Raw genomic sequence first — 20225 nt, forward strand, 5'->3', positions numbered from 1 at the left:
GGTGTATGCTTGGTCACTATCCCAAACTATGAAATGCAGAGAGCCCTAACATAAGGCACTTTCAGCATGCACAGCCATTGCCTTTTTCCTTTGTTCAGCTAGGCCTGCTATAGAGTTGCACCCTTTGATCCAGTGGCTCTCCAGGGATGCCCAAGAGACTCCTCCCTTCAGCAACTGGCTAAAGCACCGAGATTTTGGTGCAGTGACTACCCCTCTGACAGTCTGTCCATTTTGATTCCTCCCAGATGAAGCCAAGAGATGGACCAGAACCAGGAAACCACACTCTGCTGTCAGGATTTGTCCTCTCTGGGTTAGCCAAACACCCAGAACTGCAGCACTTGCTGTTCTTAACATTCTGCTTCATTTACACCATCACCATCATCGGGAACCTTCTCATCTTCATGGTCACAGTGCACCCCTCCCTCTGCATGCCCATGTACTTCTTCCTCCGGGTCCTGTCCTTCCTGGATATTTCCACAGCATCGATCGTTGTTCCCAAGATGCTGGTAAACTTTCTGTCAGAGGACAGGAGCATTTCCTACATGGGCTGTGCCACACAGCTCTATTGTGTGATTTTTTTAGGAGCCACTGAATGTTACATTTTGGCAGCCATGGCCTATGACCGTTACGTGGCCATATGCAACCCCCTTAGATATGCAATCATCATGAACAGCAGAGTTTGTCTTTCCTTGGTTCTGTTGTCATGCTGCAGTGGTAATGTTGTGTCCGTGGTGCAGACAGCTTGGGTGTTTGCATTGCCCTTTTGTGGGCCCAGGAAGGTTAACTACTTCTTCTGTGATATTCCCCCCCTCATTATGCTCTCCTGCACTGACACCTCTTCATACGAAAAGCAGATCGTTATAGCCACAGCACTGGTCATCTTTACACCATTTTTTCTCATTCTGGTATCCTATGCCTGCATCATCTCCAGCATCCTGAAGATTTCCTCTGCAGAGAGCAGACACAAGACCTTCTCCACCTGTTCCTCACACCTTAGTGTTGTAACACGTATTATGCAAGTGGGACCTTGATTTATTTACGGCCAAAATCCAGTCATTCACAAGACACCAAGAAAGTCCTAGCTCTGCTGTACACAGCCATAATTCCCACATTAAACCCCCTGATTTACAGTCTGAGAAATAAGGAAGTGAAAGGAGTACTAATCAAAATTATAGCTGAGGAAGATATAAACTTATTCTGCTTGAAAAGAATCATTCTTCTGTTCTATATACTTGTATTTTTTTGTTTCTTTTATGCTTGACTTTTATTAAACACCCTCATAACTTTGAGCACTTGGAAAATGAATGTATCTCAAACTCCACTTGGATTCTTTGTGCTTCTTCTGTCCAGTATGAGCATATGTGATTCTTACTCCTTCAATATTCATGATATACCACCTTACACTGTCTGATGAAAAATGAGGTTTCAGTCTTCGTTTCCAATAAAAACACTATTTCATACAGTACAGTCATTGTAGCAGAGACTGCAATGTCTTGGACAGGCATCTTGTCACCTGGGCCATAGTGTTAATTTGTATCTTGCATCTCTCTGTTACTATTTCTTTATGCCACATATAAAATTTTTTGAGATGTGCCTGAGAGCTTCATTCAAGCAGTCATAGATAAATGACTGGACCTTGGAGTCATCTATTTTCTGTCATTTGGAAGCGGGGAGGAAATAATCTCCAGCTTTGTCTGAAAGAGTAGGAAACTGAAGGCAGTCTTCTACATGATCAAGGTTCGTAAGTGCCTGTATGAAAGTGTGACATCTGCCTGTATGTGCCTTTTTATCTGGTATTGCAGAGAATCTGGGTCAGATTTCCTAAGGTTCATCTGTCTCATGTTTTAGCTTAGCACATGGGCATCTTCCTTCTATCTCAGCAGCCTCCAGAGACCAAGACTCATCATTTAGTCTTCCAAGAGTGAGTCGGAGAAAACATGCCATTTGGTAAATTTGCTTAAAAAGAAAAATGATCATGAGTAAGAAAAACCTCTCATGGGAGCTGTCTTCACTTGAGTGAAGTGTCTTGAGTTTTGCCTGTTGTGTTTTAGGGACAAATATTTAAGACAAGCATAAGTGCAGTTGTATGAGCTGCCTTCTCTTGTAATCCACATGGTGCAACCACCTTATCATGATGGACTCTGTCCGTCATCTCCAGTGCCAACCTTATTCCAGGACATCCTGAGGACTGAAAAGCTACAGAAAATCACAGAGTCACAGAATTATATGGGGTTGTAAGGATATGGGGGTCATCTAGTCCAACACCGCTGCCAAAGCAGGTCCACACAGAGCAGGTTGCACAGGAATGTGTCCAGGTGCATTTTTAATGTCTCCAGAGATGGAGACTCCACCACCTCCCTGGGCAGCCTGTTCCAAGGCTCTGCCACCCTCAAAGGAAAGAAGTTCCTCATCATGTTTAGATGGAACTTCTTATGTTCGTGTCCATTGCCTCTTTTCCTGTCACTGGGCACCACTGAAGAAAGACTGGCCCCATCCTCTTGACAACCACCCTTTAAGTATTTATAGGCGTTGATCAGATCCCACCTCAGTCTTCTCTTCTCCAGACTAAAAAGCCCCAAGTCCCTCAGCCTTTCCTCATAAGAGGGATGTTCTAGGCCCCTAATCATCTTTGTAGCCCTCTGCTGTACCCTCTCCAGCAGTTCCCTGTCCTTCTTGAACTGGGGAGCCCAGAACTGGACACAGTACTCCAGATGGGGCAAAATGCAGTTGTTAAAACAACGATTAGACATTTGAAGCAGAGGGAGGGGTAGTCATGACTAAGTAGTCATGATTAAGTAGTGCTGCAAGAGAGGTGAGTTCTCAACGTTTTGAGGCGGGATGTGATTGAAACCTGTAGTGCCCCTACTGCTATGGTATAGTGTACAGATGGGAGACAGGTATGAAGTTCCCTAGGCATCCTGCTAAAGCTGAGCTGCAGTGCAGAAAAGACAAAAAAATTAATTTTAAGTGTATATTTTTAATTTTAGTAAAGGGGGAACTTAAGAGATAATTTACCCACTTCTCTGCTAGTAAGTTTAAATGCAGTTTGTTTTGTTTATTTGTTTTCTTCAGCACTTGTCATTAATGTACCTCAGTAAAGGATACGTTACTGTAGGAGCCTTATTTCCTAGGAAATGCTGGTTATGGACTATTCAGAAGGATAAACAGGATGTTCCAAGTCTCCACAGGAGATGAAAAATTGCATTAGGCACCCTCCTGATAGGACCTAGCTGTATTTTACTGAATGGAAGCATAACTCTCTGCATAAGAATGCAGCACCAGAGAGCCTCAATTAGCTGTTCCAATGCACTCCTATAGTTAAGAATAAGAGATTGAATTTCAGTAAGTCTCTGGATGCATCTAAGAGTAATTAGGTTTATTATCACTCCCTTTTTGAGACTTTGATTTTTTCATTGTCTTTCTAAAATGTAGGCGCTACTTCTAGGTGTTTGAGCCCAATACCTCTGAGAAAATTGAACACTCCAACCTATCATGACAGAGATGGGGGTGGAGGATGGAGGAAGAATAAATATGGGCTTGTTCTGGATCTTTTCTTTTGTTTGGTTTGGGGCTTTTTTTGTGTTTTTATCTTGTTGTTCATTTTACATTTCACAGGGGAGGGGAGAAGGTGTCTTCTGCTACTGTTGAGCCATTCAGATTACATAAGTGTATGTGGAAACTGATGCCCTGAATATTTGTCAGCATTTTAGCAGCGAGGCAACAGAGCTGTCAGAATGGAACATATGAGTCTCTAAGAGTTTTACCAAAACCATTAACTAAACTCTAAATGTGATTTGTCCTTTGACTGCAGAAGGAGCTAAAATGACAACTTGGGAAATAGGCAACTAGTGGTTATATGTAGATGGCAGGCAGTGAAGAACTCCTCTTCGCTATCTCTAGTGTTTAATTACCCACACATAGGCATAAAGTCCAATTTCAGAGCCCCAGACATATCCTATCTGACTACTAGCAGACAATTCAGGAAGTTTTGGGTCACACTTATGTCCAGTGCATATCAACCAGCTCCATGCAATGTGTGACCCTATGGCATCTTAAGTAGCACCAGCTGTGTTTGGGTACTTGGAGATGCCACCTCAAGAAACTCACTGGAGTCTAGAGAGAATTTTAACTCATTACATGCATACAGTTTGGGTAACTGAATTGTTACTGAAATTAGGACAGTTCCAGCTATCTGGCTGAACCTTTAAAGGTGTTTCACGTAGGTGTCTGTATGCCTGGTTGTTACCCCATGATGTTCAAAGGAAGTATTGTAAATAAAGTCAGCAGAGTTATCATGATGCTGGTAGATATGATATAGTACATAATGGAAGCCTCCCTCTCCTGTAGCTGATTCTCCTTGAATGTTAGAAAAGGGCACTCCAGGACCGAAAACACTCTTTAAAGCCATACATATGATGTTATTTACAAATCCATTAAAACCCTACTTAGAAATTCTCAAAAAACTTTCATAGAATCATAGAATGGTTTGGGTTGAAAGGGACCTTAAAGATCGAGTTCCAACATGCCATGGGCTTCCACTAGACCATCTAACCCTCTTCCCCTAAACCATCCAACCTGGTCTTGAACACCTCCAGGGATGGGGCATCCACAACTACTATAATCTAAAATTATCCTTTTTCAGTTTGAAACTGTTACCCCTCCTCCTATCGCTACACTCCATGGTAGACTCCCTCCCCATCTTTCCTGCAGGCTCCCTTGAAGTACTGCAAGGCTGCTATAGGGTCTCCCTGGAGCCCTCTCTTCTCCAGGCTGAACAACCCCAACTCTCTCGGCCTGTCCTCATAGGAGACTTGTTCCAGCCCTCTGATCATCTTCATTGCCCTTCTCTGGACTCGTTCCAACAGGACAGGCTGTATTCTTTACACCTTCACTTTCCATTCTGCACCCTTAAAGAGGCAAACTCTGCCTCTGTCTTCTCCACACCCTCCATTAGGCAGGAGAGGAAGCAGTACAATCTGCAGTTAGACTTCTTCAGGCTGAAGAAACCCTGCTCCCTTAGTGTCTCCTGGGACAAGACTGCTCTTGCTAGTGTGCTCTTGCACCCTAATTATCTTGCTGTCCTTCAAGTGGACTTGCTCAAGTATTCCAATATACTTCCTATACATACAAGAAAGATATGGGCATATGGGCACACAATATCCAGTTGTGTTTAGTTCATCTCAACAATTCACCTCATTCTTCTTACCAATATCATCTGCATGTATACGAAAAGCTGAATTCAGCCCCAGTGTAACTAGTTCACGGGTGTAGTGGCAGTTGACCTAGTGTCAGCTCAGATATTCTAGGATACAGTCTCACCTGTAGCTGTTATTGTAGAAGGACACAGCTCTCCTATATGCTGAGTGGACACACTGGATATCACTGGATAAGTGTATGTGGAAAATTATAATGAGCCGTGTGAGTGTACAAATGAAGAAGCATCCAGTCTCCAGCTACATTCTTTGAAGATCTAGTCAATACAGACAAAAGAGTAGTGGGTAAGATTCAGCTGAAACACCAGAGTACGAGCGTGCCTGAACATAAGCACTTAGTGTCATCTGAGGTGCCCCAGGATAACCCACCGAGTCTTTATCTGCCTTTCCAAAAGGGTCTGAGGTTGTAGCTCCTGTGTCATATCTGCCATCCCCATGCAGATATCTTGAATAATTGAAAACATTTCTCTAATGGCAATAGACAGGATATGTTAGGACATCTAAAAGTAGTACTAGACATACATGCTTGGGCAGCTGAATCAAACTGTACGATACCGCTTAAAATAAAATGGAGAAACTAATATGCCCATGAGGATACAGCACGCAAATCATGGTTGTTGCATTCATGAGACCTTGCTACTGATGTTAATTCTTTCACATCAACTGTTTATTTATTTTCAGATGAGAATTTTACATCGGTTTAGAATGAGCCCTTTTACACTTCATATGTTTATTTTATGCACTCACCTACACAGTGATAAAGGAAAAAGACTTACAAAATAAATCACCTAATTCACAGAGTATTAAACTAAACGACAGACTTCCGGTGAGTTGAATACCTTTTTAAGATGCAGATGCATGCATGTATAGATGAGTGGTCTAAACCATGACTTGCATTTTAGTCCAGCCAAAACAGGAGACAAAATTTTCACTTCAAACTTCAATGTGTTTTAATCCCTACACAGTACAGATACATCAAGCATTTGAGAAAACACATTGAAAATTCTAAATCTTAACCTTTATTCTTTAAGAAAATTGTTATTATGGCCAGTTTCACATCCTTATTCCTTATTGAGTATATGACTGGATTCAGCAATGGTGTAATTATTGAATAAAAAACAGCCACTTTCTTGATATCGGAGTCATATTTCTTGATATAGGAGTCATATTTCACTGCAGGCCGGACATACATAAAGATAAAAGTCCCAAAATAGATGGTGACTACAGAGAGACGTGAGGCACAGGTAGAAAATGTCTTTTTGCATGCTGCCCCTGATGTTACCTTCAGGATGCTCATGATGATTTGGAGGTACGAAGTCATGATGAAAAGGCCAGAGGACATTATAATGACAGAGCTGAAAGTATAACCCACAATTTGTATCCTGTACTTGTCACTGCATGAAAGTTGGAACAGCTGATCGGCATCACAGGAGAAATGGTTAATTATGTTAGTGCAGAAGGAATTCCTGGAGAACAAGGCAGAAGGAAAAATAGGGCAGATGAATCCTAACAACCAACAGATCATGGCTAAGTTATGCAGGTCTTCGGGTTCATGATAGTGGAGTAATGTAATGGTTTACAGATGGCCAGGTAGGGGTCATATGCCATGACTGTAAGGAGGAACAGTTCAGTGGCACCAAAAGAGAAGAAGAAGTAATACTGAGCAATGCAGCTTGAAGCAGAGATGGTGTGTTTCTCCATCAAAAAGTTGGCTAACCTTTTAGGTACTGTGACTGTTGTGTACCAGGTTTCTACTAATGAGAGGTTGCTAATGAAGAACTACATAGCTCTGTGAAGACGTGAATCAAATAAAACAATGATGAGAATAAGAACATTGCCCACAAGTGAGAGGAGATAAATGATAAGAAATAATGTGAAAAGCACTATCTGTAGATTTGGACAGCTAGTGAATCTCAGAAAGATGAACTCAGTGACTACTGTCCAATTTTCCTTTTCCATGCGAATGCCTAGAGAAAATTGAAAAATAAATAACAACAAGAGTAAACAGAGGGAGGTTTGCACTCAATGTCCTGTCCACATCTAGCTGGATCTGTTACAAAAATTGGTGTTAGGTATGCCTGTTTCTGAAGTTCCTTGAGCAAATGAACATTTCTGAATGTTCTTCTTGGGTCTTACATCCCAAACAGCAATTACATGTTTAATTTCACTCTTTCATTCCATTTTAAAAATTAAGACTTTCCATTTACCTTCAGCGCATAACAAAAATGTATGGAAAAGTAACTGTGGCTTGAAATTTACATGAGTATTTGGTTTCATTGACATATATTTCAGACTCAGGCTCATGTGAAAAGAATGTTTGTGATCCAGAATCCGGACTGAAATTTAGGCCCCAAGGCAAGCTTTCAACAAGCACCAGTGATCTAGTCATTGCATTTCCTTATGATCTTTACACAGAGATACAGATCTGCAGAGGAAGATTCAAGCCTAACAATCCTAGATTTCTTTTCTAGGATGAAGAAAATCACTCTTTGGAGTTTATTTCTCCCAGGAATATGGATTATTAATTGAGACCTAAAAAGCAATTAGACAAGTAGGTTTAGTTTAGAGTAATCCCAACATTTACCAAGGCTAATCTCATTAAAATTGTTCTTCTCTTTTGAAGTAAAAATATCCATTGTAGTTCAATATTAATGAAATCAAACTATACAATATAATGGCTAGAACAGTAAGATAAGAAGTGTCTTACAAAGTTACTCACCTTTATTAGCACAGTTGTGATCCAGGAAACTGTAATATGTAATCCTTTAGTGTAAGAGTTATTCAACAAAATGCTGGTTTTGTGAATGTATGTATGTGTGTTTTCACACCCGGAGGAGGGTAATGATTAGACTTTGAAATACTTGGAGTTTCATCATTTAAACTGATTTAAAACCAGGAGAATAATTTATTCACAGAATCAGTGACGGTTCTTTAGGCTGTAAATCACGAGTTCATTTCTGTGATTGTGATTGGTTAGAGCCAAACTTGTGAGTAATATTATAAGCATATATACCAGAGGGAGTCCAACCAGTGTAGGGGCTGGATGACTTTACTTTTGACCATAAGTTGTTTCCTTTTATTATATTCTTTGCTTTCCTTTCCATTAATTTTGCCAGTTTATTGCCAATAAGATTGATGAGGTTGGAGCTGCCTTAAACTCTGATGTTGTTAAGATTAAATAATTATAAATAAACTTGTGATGTCGATGGAACATTCTGATATTCTCTACAAATATACAAAAGGAATGGATTTTGGCATAAAGGTTTGGATAAATTTTAATTTTATATGTAAATAAGCTCAAGATCTATCAGTCTAAGCAAAATGATTAAATAATTTTTATTAATAATAAAAGTACCTGGCATGCATTGACTCATTTCCACTTAGTCTAATGAAAACTTAATTGGTCATAAATAGGCCTTGATAAATGTATCATCTAAATGTATTTTCCACATCTAAATTTATGTGAAGTAAATCTGACCCCATATTTCTATGTCCGATTTCACAATTCAAAGGCTACTTCTATAATCTGGGGGGAGGTAAAGAGGGAGGGAGGGGGCAAGGCATGAACCAAGGAGGTGGCAGCTCTTTCCTGTTGGGTGGAGGTTCAGTGCTGTGTAATGAGGACCATTTTGTTACCCAGAAGCTTCCCATGTATTCCTCAGCTACCCTGACCATGAGTTGTATTGCTAAAATTCCTCCAAGAGGGAAATGAGTGCTTCAGGACTCACTGAGAAGGAATGGGGGATTTGGGTGAGGGGATTGCAGCTGTGGATTAAACTGAAGAAAATGTTAGAGCACTACAAATTACTTCTGTTGGCAGAACAACAGTCACACAGTTTAGAAGAGGCTGGGGAGCTAAATTGACTTGCTAGTGCCTTGGACATACTTATGACTAAACTGGGGTTGGGAAGAGAGGGAACTTAAGAACCTGGAGGAAATAAATTCTATAATCAGATAGGAAGAGGCTGGAGATGGACTGTATTGGAGGGGGGTGGGAAAGGCGAAAAGACAAAAATATTCAGGAAAATATTTCTGGGTCTACATCCTCCTGAGAAAGAAGAGCAACAGTCATCCAGCAACCCATGGCCTTGTACACAAAAGCCAACCACCACCCTTTTGGGGCTAATCGATGATTGGCTAGATGACAGGGTGTTGTTGGGTGTACAACTTCTTATTATAGATATCTGGATGCAGGTGAGATTTACACACTGGAGCATAAATGCTACAGAAGGATTTTTCAAGAGATATTATTACCTCTTATTCCCCCCAAAATCTAAAAATAAATTAGCCCTTTATCTTTAGGCGGGTAGTCACAAAGGACAAGACCACCACTTGGTCAAAGAAAATGCCCGATGCTTCCTTCATATTTATGAAACAACGCTCTAAGGAAAAGTTGAATCAATTGAATTCCATAATTACTTCTCTCTTTTTATTACCTCTGAGGTAGCCTGTATATCAGAATTATGCCTGTGTGGCTCAATTTGATGAAATTAATTCCATTCCCACCAGGTGTATGACTTACCTGGACTTAAATGAAAGGTGATTCAAAAGATATGGATGCATGAAAGGAAAAAAATATAACACTGAAAACAACTTTTAAACAGTTCATGAGATGCTTTTCAGTAAGGGGCCGTCTTTTTTATATATATATACACACAGAAGTATTTCCATTATTTTCTCTGCAAAAACATTTGAAGACTAGTGTTTACAATACAGGTACCAGAAGGCTGTTATAAGGTCTCCCCAAAGCCTTCTCTTCAGCAGGCTGAATAAGTCCACCTCTTTCAGCCTGTCTTCATAGGAGAGGTGCTCTAACCCACTGATCATCTTTGTGGTCCTCCTCTGGACTCACTCCAACAGGTCCATATCCTTCTTATGCTGGGGACTCCAGTACTAGATACTACTCCAGGGGTCAGAACTGGGACTGCTGCTGTTCAACATCTTTCTCAGTAACATGGACAGTGGGATTGAGTGCACCCTCAGCAAGTTTACTAAAGACACCAAGGTGTGTGGAGCAGTCAACACGCTGGACTGAAGAGATGACATCCAGACAGGCCTTGACAGGCTTGAGATGTGGGCCTGTGTAAACCTCATGAAGTTCAATAAGCCAAGTGCAGGATCCTGCACCTGCGTCATGGCAATCTCAGGCAAAAATCCAGGTTGGGTGGAGGATGGATTGAGAGCAGCCCTGAGGAAAAGGACTTGGGGCTGTTGGTTGATGAGAAACTCAACATGAGCCAGCAATGTGCACTGGCAGCCCAGAAAGCCAACCACAACCTGGGCTGCATCAAGAGAAGTGTGGCCAGCAGGTCGAGGGAGGTGATTCTGTCCCTCTATTCTGCTGTGGTGAGACCTCCTCCTCTGGAGGAGGGTGTACAGCTCTGGGGCCCTCAACATAAGAAGGACATGGACCTATTAGAGTGGGTCCAGAGGAGGGCAGCAGAAATGTTCAGGGAGCTGAAGCACCTCTCCTATGAGGACAGGCTGAGAGAGTTGGGGTTGTTTAGCCTAGAGAAGAGAAGGCTCCGGGAAGAACTTATAACAGCCTTCCAATATCTTAAGGGGGCCTACAGGAAAGATGGGGAGGGAGTGTAGCGATAGGACGAGGGGTAATGATTTTAAACTGAAAGAGTGGAAATTTAGATAAGATCTCAGGAAGAAATTCTTTAGTGAGAGGGTGGTGAGGCACTGGCCCGGGTTGCCCAGAGAAGCTGTGGATGCCCCATCCCTGGAGGTGTTCAACACCAGGCTGGGTAGGGCTTTGAGCAACCTGGTCTAGAGGGAAGTGTCCCTGCCCATGGCAGGAGGGTTGGAACTCAATGATCTTTAAGGTCCCTTCCAACCCAAACCATTCTGTGATTCTATTACAGATCATGATGTTGCCCATGTCTTCCACCAATTACCATCACAGGCAAAAAAAACTTAAGACAGAGAAATTTATTTGACTGTCTCCCCGAACAACAGCTCGTGTCGACTTCCTATATTTTTGCTGTGGATTACATTCAACCTATCAATACAAAGCTAGTAAGGTTTGAGACCTAGATAGTTGAGACCTAGACAGATTGAGTTGAGACCTAGATAGATTGATAGATAGTTGAGACCTAGAAAGACTGGATCATTTGGCCAAAATCAATGGTATGAGTTTCAACAAGGGCAAGTGCCAGGTTCTGCGCTTGGGCCACAATAACCCCAAGCAGCGCTACAGCAGCCACAGGGAAGTGTGGCTGAAAAGCTGCCTGGAAGAAAGAGACCTGAGGGTTCTAATTGACAAGCGGCTGAATATGAGCCGGCAGTGTGCCCAGGTGGCCAAGAAAGCCAACGGCATCCTGGCTTGTATTAGAAATAGCGTGACCAGCAGAAGTAGGGAGGTGATTGTGCCCCTGTACTCAGCACTGGTGAGGCCACACCTGGAGTATTGTGTCCAGTTTTGGGCACCTCAATACAAGAGAGATATCGAGGTGGTGGAGCGAGTGCAGAGGAAGGCAACGAAGCTAGTGAAGGGCCTGGAAGACAAATCCTATGAAGAGCGGTTGAAGGAGCTGGGACTGTTTAGTATGAGGAAGAGGAGGCTGAGGGGAGACCTCATCACTCTCTACAACTACTTGAAAGGACACTGTAGAGAGGTTGGTGCTGGTCTCTTCGCACAGGTAACTAATGACAGAACAAGAGGGAACGGCTTCAAGCTCCAACACAGAAAGAGTGGTCGGGCATTGGAACAGGCTGCCCAGGGAGGTGGTTGAGTCACCATCCCTGGATGTGTTTAAGAGACGTTTAGATGTGGTGTTGGGGGATATGGTATAGGGGAGAACTTTGTAGTGTAGGGTAGATGGTTGGACTCGATGATCCCAAGGGTCTCTTCCAACCTGGACGATTCTATGATTCTAAGGTTATAGGCAGCATAGGAGGTTGAAGTGGTATGCATAAGCATTTTCTGTTAGTTTATGCACAACAGCTTCTTTTTGCCACCCTAGGCTTATTGGTTTTCTGCCAGTTTAGCAGACATTAGCGCTCTGTTCAAGCGTGCCCAATTCAACAAGGCATATAGGTGCAATTCAGTCCATTCACAACTGTCCGTGCTCCAGCGTGAGTAGCTCATGGGTCATAGTCCTTTCACAGGTTGTACGTTCTGTAGTGTGACTTACTGACACACTGCTGTCCCTTCAGAGTGTATATATCCTTTTGCATGTAGTGTCCTCTCCCATCCTACCCCCACCAAAAGTGTGTCTAGCCGCCTGTATTGGCTGCTAGCTCATACTTTGTACATGTTTCACCAGGAACACCATGTGCTTCTCTGAATGTGTAAACTTTTGCTGTGCAATTCCCATGTCCCTCACCCACATACACCTGGATGTTGGCGCTGGTTTCAGAGCTGGGTGAAACAGATTTTGATTGACACTTGACAGTTCATTACTTTCTCCCACAGATATCACCCTTGTGGCCAACTACTGATTACACAAATTTATGCCCATTAGAAAGACAGGCTGCTATTCAGAAGTATTTGGATGGGAATGCACTGAAAGAAATCTTCTCATGTTTAAAAAATGCAAACACAAAGTCTTACATCTGTGACACAACACCACTATGCTGGCTTGGGGGATGAGGGCTAAAAACAGTTAGTCTCCAGCTTTGCAGAAACAGATCTTTGTGTCCTGGTGCACAAGTAAGGCATGTGTCTACAGTGCATCCTTGCAGCAAGTAAGGCCAACTGCATTCTGAGCTGTAACAGAGAGTAGTCAATATGTCTAGCAAATTGATCCTTCTCCTCTGTTCAGCACTTGGGAGAGGACAAATTGGAGTAATTTCCCTGGTTTTGGCCTCTGCATTACAAGACAGACATGGACAAATTGTAAGAAGTTCAGTGGAGGACAAGCTAAGAGAAATTTTTTTGTTCAGCCTTAAGAAGAGAAGGCTGCGAGGGGAGCTTATTACTCTCTTCCTCTACCTAATAGAAGGGCGTAGAGAAGATTGATACAGAATTTTCTCAAAGGTATATAGCATTAGGGTGAAGAGCATAAGATACAAGTTATACCATGGCAAAAACCAACTCAGTTTAAGAAAAAATACCTTTCACTGAGACTGAACAGACATAGGAGCCCAGAGAGGCTGTGGCATTACCACAGAGATACTAAGAGATACTCCAAACTGGACTGGATAGGTCCCTGAGCAATTTGCTTCAAACAGGAGGCCAGACTGGAAACTTCCAGACGTCCCTTCATCCTGCATGATTCTGTAATTTGCTGATTCTGTAGCTATGAGCTGACAAATGGATTATTCTTACTAAAGTGCACAAACCATTAATCAACACAATTAATGTACCGAAAATTTATTGATTAGCCAGGTTTCACCTGTTGACTACTGATATGATCCTGACATGTAACTCACAGTACTGTTGGGAGTCACATAAAGTATTCAGGCTCATGGAGTTTAGCACAAAAGGACATTTGCTGACCCTCTTGTGCTTGTGGGATCATTTACAGAACAAAATAAACCATGACCTTTTTAATTTATTCCCTTGTAACACAATACCTAAATCTCCCAAACAATCCTGTTCTGATTTTCTTTTTCTCTTGATCCTGTTAGTAAACCTCACAGGTGTTTCAGAGAGAGGGTGTCAGATTAACAGCTGGCACAGTGCAGTCCTGAGAAAACATAACAGCAGGGGGATTCAGAGGACAGACAACTCTTTTACAGTATTTTCTTTCCATGCTTTTCTCAATAGTTAATGTCATAACTTGCCTGGGGAACTTCGCCATTGTTGTCACAGTCATCAGCCACCTGTGGCTTTAAAACCCCATGTACTTTCTGCTGGGCAGCTTGGGATTTCTAGATGTCAGTGACTCCTCAGTCAATGCTCCCAAATTACTTATGATGACATTCTCAGACTTGATGAGACTCTGGATGCAGCAACAGGCTTTAAGTGCCCTGAGCTGCCTGTAACATCATTCTTTGTAATCCTTCTCTGTGGTCTCATCTCTCCTTTCCCCAAGAGTTTAGTTGGCTTTGTTCAAGGTCAGCACTGATATAATGTGGTTGCTTAACCTTGTATTAATCTGCTGTGACACAACTAAGTTATGAGAAAATTGTAGGAATACTCATCTGGAAACTCCATTCTGCAATTGGCTCACAACTTAAGTGTTTAAGCTTAGGTCCTCTTTTTGTTTCTTGTCCTATCTATGCCACAGGTATGCTGTGCCTGGCCTTGTATCTTGCTGGTTTTTACCTCACCCAGACTACTTGAGTTCCTGGCCTAAATTTCAACCTACTTCACTACTAGGGATTTGTCTAGCTAACATGGGACTATCATGGCCTTGTTTTGTACAAGAGCTGAGTTACAGTGCGAACAGGATCTGGATAATGTGAACAACCTTGGATCAACAAGAGAACAACATCTGAAATTGCTGGAATGACATGATTGTGGACTTTGTGATTGGTGGCCTTCACTGACATCTGCTGTAGTAAGTACAGGGGAGTAATATTGCTACAGCATGCAGATGAAGAGAAGCTTTCACATGTTGGTGCCAACCTGCCACCCAAGAATCAAGTCCTGAGGCTGTCTGGAGAGTGTCATCTTCCACTCAACTTCACTATGCTGGCTCACTGGAATGGTAATTTCAGCAAATCTCACTTAATTGTGTGTTTGCATGTGTATGTCAGAGTAAAACTTTCCCCCACTCAGCTTATCCTTTGCTTGGTCCATTTAACACATTGAACTTAGTGGTGCCGTGTTTCCCTACATCCCTTTCCCTCTGGCAGTCAGTTGTTGGCTGACTGGTTACTGTCAATGACTCTGCTCTGCTCCTTTTTTTGTTTGTACTGTGGGACTGCTGCCATTGCTGGTGAGGTGTGCAGCTCCTGTCTGCTTTGCTGTCACTCTCAGTCCCTGGCTTGCCTTCCCTTGCAGAGCAGGCAACTATTCCTGTTCCCTCACATCTCTGTCTTCAGGAAACATAGCACACAAATTATGACCAGCAAATTAAACAGGTATTGCTAGTCATTGTATCTGTGAGCAGAAGTTTATTGTTTCAAATGGAAATCCAAATACGACAAGGGAGGAATAGATTAGTCTAAATTCTTTATTGACACAAGGCCAGATTCCCTGACAGTCCCTGATTTGGCATATTCTGTGGTTTCTCTCTGAATTGAACATCTATCTCTTCAGGCCAGGGAATGCATACAGAAAGATGAAATGTCCCAAATTCATGCTCTGTCCATGCCAGCCAATCAAACAAATTGACTCAAACCAACTGACTTTGCAAACTTCAGCCCCTACAATTGAAAGCAAGCACCAGCAAGCAAGGCTTATTTTCCATAGCATAAAAGAATATTTACAGACAGGAACTGAAGTAAAAAATGAGAGAAACATTTTATGAGAACAAGAAAAGTTCACAGGGATTCTGAGAAAGTGTGGGGGGAGCACAAAGGATGCCTGGAGAAATGCACACCACCTCCCATGTTCAGATGGAAGAAACAAAGTTTTTACGTGTTTTTGGGCAGGTAATTGGGACATGCAGAGAGATGGACCAGGCATGAGGAACTTCTGCCTTCTAGTGGATTGGAAACCAATTTGGTGAATAGAAAAGTGTATGAAGGGTGTCACTAAACTTAAGACAGAGAGAAATGGTGGATAGATTTCAGAATCCCTGGAGTGAAACTGAATGGCAAAGGAAGCAGAGAGAAGATAATCTGATGTGAAAATGAAAGCTCTGAGATGTGACATGGAGTCCTCACAGACAGAGAGACAACAAGGTGATCTAGAGACAGAAAAGAAGTCTGTCTTGTCCTGTAATGAAGTGTTGGGCACCTAAAGGCTGTAAAAAGTGCCTCTTTGTAGGGTCAGGAGTAAAACATTCGTCACATATCTTCAGATACCTACATGATAGGAATTCAGATATAAGCTAGCCTTTTGGGCTTCATTAGAGTCAGTGGTGAGAAACAGACGCTCCCAGAGCAGTTTCTGTCATCCTAGGTATCAAGACTAGGACAAATTGATCACATTCTGCAGCTGTCCTTTTCTCAACCTTGACTTCAACAGGACTGCAGAACTAGTTCACATACAGAGATACAGGATGCTGAGGTCTGAGGCTGTGAGAGGTGGAGTCCAATGTATGTATCTGAAAGACACTGCAGGCGGGATCCACGCTTCTAAACAGAAATGTCTAAAGTATGCCATCTGGCTTCCAGCTGCCATATCTTAAGGGCACCCATAAATCATGTATGACAGTTGCCAACCCAGTGTAAATGTCTTGGGAATTTTAGGACATCTGAAATGACTTTGGACATTTACTTTTAGAAAGACAATCCCACTTTTCTGATAAAGCTAGTCATGAAGATCTGCTTAAAACCAACAATGAGAACAAGACACATTTAGGGGATCATTGAGATCATCTTAATTTAGGTGTCTGAGAAAAGTAGAATGAAGTGCTTGTATAAGTGAAATAAACTGCTATCTGCATATCCCAGATCCTTACTGAATGTGAAGTCCAGGGCACACTCTTCTGCAGGATGTGATGAAGAGCCCAGGGAGTATTGTAACGACTTTTCTTTTCTCACTCTTCAGATTGTTTGTTTCACAGTATTGGAGAGAAATTCAAGAAACTAGGCATTCTTTTGCTTGATGAAATGTTCTTTTGTTTTCTAAGATCACATCCTGCGTGCCGTGAAACAGACCTGCCTGCAAAGTAAAGAATATGCAAGACATCCTGTTTCCTTACTGTACTACATCACAAACTACTCTACTTATTTTTTAATGCTTGCCAGAGCAGGAATCCCTTAGTGGCTATAGAAAAGCCATTTTTGTTCAGATCCAGGAAAGTTTGTACAGATTTCACAGTAACTATTTTCCTAGCATCTACTTTGATGTTTAGACAGTACGATTTATGAGTGTGTTTTTATTTGTTTTATTTTCTCTTTGCAGTCTTCCGTGGAGGAGAGGAATCAGACAACTCTGAGACTGCAGACAAAGCAGCTCTATGTGGAATAAGGCCTCTTGATGTGTGGATGGAAAAAAGATAATACTAGAGATAAGCATAGTTGCACTGAGGAGAGGCCAAAGCCTGCATTAGTGCAGAAAAAGAAGTCTATGTATGAAGATGGCAATTAGTTGTAAAGTTACACTGGATTTTAAGGGTAGAGATGCAGAGGAGCCAAAGTGAAGATCAAAGAAAACAGTTCCTAACACCGAGACTACCTCCACTGAACAAAATTTCCATCATATAGCGCAAGGATATAAGGAGGTTTCTAGGATGGGGGTTTCTGAGCCAGGGGAGGAGGATTATCTCTCCTGGTGTTGAAAAGCATACTTTTCTCAGCTTCCCTTCTCCATTCTTCCTCTCATAGGCATGCTCAGATGGTAACAAATGGAGCTAAAAAATGTAACCAATCCTGTGATGGAATTTGTCCTCCTGGGCTTCAACCACAGTCTTAAGATTCAGCAATTCCTCTTCAAGGTCTTTTTTATTGTCTACCTGATGACCTGCTTGGGAAACATCACCATCCTCATAACTGTTATCACTGACTACCACTTGCACACACCCATGTACTTCTTCCTGGCCAACTTAGCATTCACAGATATAAACGAATCGTCAGTAAATGCTCCCATTCTATTGTCAGGTCTCCTCTCCCACCACAAAACTGTTCCATTCAAGGAGTGCATCCTTCACATGTTTCTCTTTCACTTCATTGGTGGTGCTCATATCCTCCTTCTTGCAGTGATGGCAGCTGATCGGTATGTGGCTATCCATAAGCCTTTGCAGTACTTGACAATCATGAACCGTGAGGTATGTGTAGTTCTAGTTGCAGGGTCATGGGCAGGTGGATTAATTCATTCTGCAACACAAATAGCTCTGCTTCTCCCTTTACCTTACTGTGGTCCTATCATCCTGGACAATTTCCACTGTGATGTTCCACAAGTACTGAAATTGGCCTGCATTGACACCTACCTGACAGAGCTGCTGATGGTCTCAAATGGTGGACTGCTCCTCATAGTAGTTTTTGTCTTGCTCCTCATTTCATACACTGTCATTTTAGTCAAGATAGGGAGGCAAGTCTCCGAAGGAAAGCACAAAGCTTTGTCGACATGCGTAGCCCAGATAATGGCAGTAAGTATAACATTCATTCCAGGAATATTCATCTATGCTTGCCCCTTCAAGACATTTGAACTGGACAAAGTGGCCCCCATCTTCTTCACTGTGCTTGTTCCATTGCTGAATCCCATGGTCTACACCCTGAGAAATACTGAAATGAAAAAGGCCATCAGAAGACTTGCTTTTAGGGTCATAAGAGATTTTTCCCAGGTTTAAAGATACATCTTCCTATGCTTTCTCCTTTGCCTATGAGATGCTTGTTCTTCCTGCCTGTTTGGTTTTCTAGAGTCATATATATTTTTCTACTTTCCATTTTTTTTGCAGTAGGATTTTAGTAGTGTGTAATGACAGTGTTTCCTAAAGAATGTCTAAGCCTGTAACTTGTGCCATTAATAGCCACCTGGAAACCTTCCTTCATAGGCGTTCACATTTGAATGACTGTATTAAGACAAACAGGAGTTTTTTGATTCTCATGAGTGTATTGCGACTAATTATCTACTAAGTTTTTGTTTACACTTCCTGTTTACACTGTACAGTTATATTCTAAAGGAGCAATTAATTCTATTTGATAGACAGTACCTGTCTTCTTTGTTTGTTCATACGTTAAATGTTATACTTCTTTAGACTGGGATAGTCCATATCAGATGAACCACTATGGAAGGAGGTAAGATCAGTTTTCCTAAAGCAATTGACACTACTATGAGGAGACATGCTTATAGTCTACAGGTTAAGGAATGTGAGGGTTTGGGGGTTACAGAAAAGATCTTGAAGGCTGCAGCTCCCTGAGATACTGTCAGACTGCTGGGCTGAGTCAGTACCAGACAGCTGTCACACAGAGGTAACTGTAACAGTCACTGAGTTGACAGAAACCAACCCTGTAATCAAGTACAATGAGAAAGAATTTTTTTTTAATAAAAAAAAAAAATAGGTTTTGATGATTACTTTTTCATCCAAGGTAATGCATCCCCTCCCAACCTATTGTTCACCCCCAGCCTTCTAGCTGGTGGGTCAAAGTGAGGAGCAGAAAAGGCTTTGACTCTGCATAAGCACTACTCAGCAATAACTAAAACTTCCCTGTGTAATCAACACTGTTTTCCACACAGATCCAAAATATAGCCCAATACTAGCTATTATGAAAAAGAAATAACTCTATCCCATCCAAAACCAGCACAATTCCTTATCTATTAAAAAAATTATTATTCATAGCCTTTTATGAATTTATATATTTAATTTTAAATATACATGTGTAAATATATTTGAACACAGATATAAATGTATATGTATGTGCATGTGTATATGTGTACATCCCGGCCCTAAGAAAATAAGCAACCAATCACATTACTGTAAAATCATATGGGACATAATAGGAACGAAATCAGCAGCCCCAGAGGCAAGGACCTGCAGGGTGACCCAACCATGTGACTGGAAGACAAACACCACTTCCACATCAGGTGACAATGAGGGTAGGGTGGGGTACAGTTTCCACTGCTAAGTGGTGTCCTGGTACCTGTCACTTCTCATCCTGTATAAGGTTGTGTTCTGGTTAATCACGCAGACAGGGTAAGTTCTACTGAATTGCCCTCTGCCTTAAAGGAAGCCTTAGAAATCCTGGAAAACAGCTAAATTAATCAGTTGACGTGTTGCTGGTCAGTATGTGATGCTTCACTATAGAATCACAAAATGAGTGTTTAGCATTGATGAATTATGCTTCTGCTTTAATTTAGCTTCTAACATTCACCTTCTAAAAGTCTGTGTTGAGTTTAATTTTCTGTTAACACTGTAGGTATAAATATAGTATATAATATATACTATACATTCAGTAACAATGTATAAATACAAAAGAATTGTATTATTCCAGTAGTATTCCAATAATTATTTGGAATTAATTTCACTTAACTGAAGTCATGTAGATGCTGTATCTTTAAGTCAA

General features: G+C 41.7%; 1 protein-coding gene and 1 pseudogene across 1 annotated transcript; both read left to right on the forward strand.

Annotated features, from left to right (window-relative positions):
- The first annotated feature begins 245 nt into the window (after nucleotides 1-245).
- Nucleotides 246-1205, forward strand: LOC141477820 (olfactory receptor 10A2-like; annotated as a pseudogene).
- A 16364-nt stretch (nucleotides 1206-17569) lies between these two features.
- Nucleotides 17570-18511, forward strand: LOC141477819 (olfactory receptor 4D1-like). Its single transcript, XM_074167008.1, has one exon. It carries the CDS (start codon nucleotides 17570-17572, stop codon nucleotides 18509-18511), a length of 942 nt encoding a protein of 313 aa, XP_074023109.1.
- The last annotated feature ends 1714 nt before the right edge of the window (nucleotides 18512-20225 follow it).

The sequence above is a fragment of the Numenius arquata genome, unplaced genomic scaffold, assembly GCF_964106895.1.
Source record: "Numenius arquata unplaced genomic scaffold, bNumArq3.hap1.1 HAP1_SCAFFOLD_497, whole genome shotgun sequence".
Lineage (NCBI taxonomy): Eukaryota > Metazoa > Chordata > Aves > Charadriiformes > Scolopacidae > Numenius > Numenius arquata.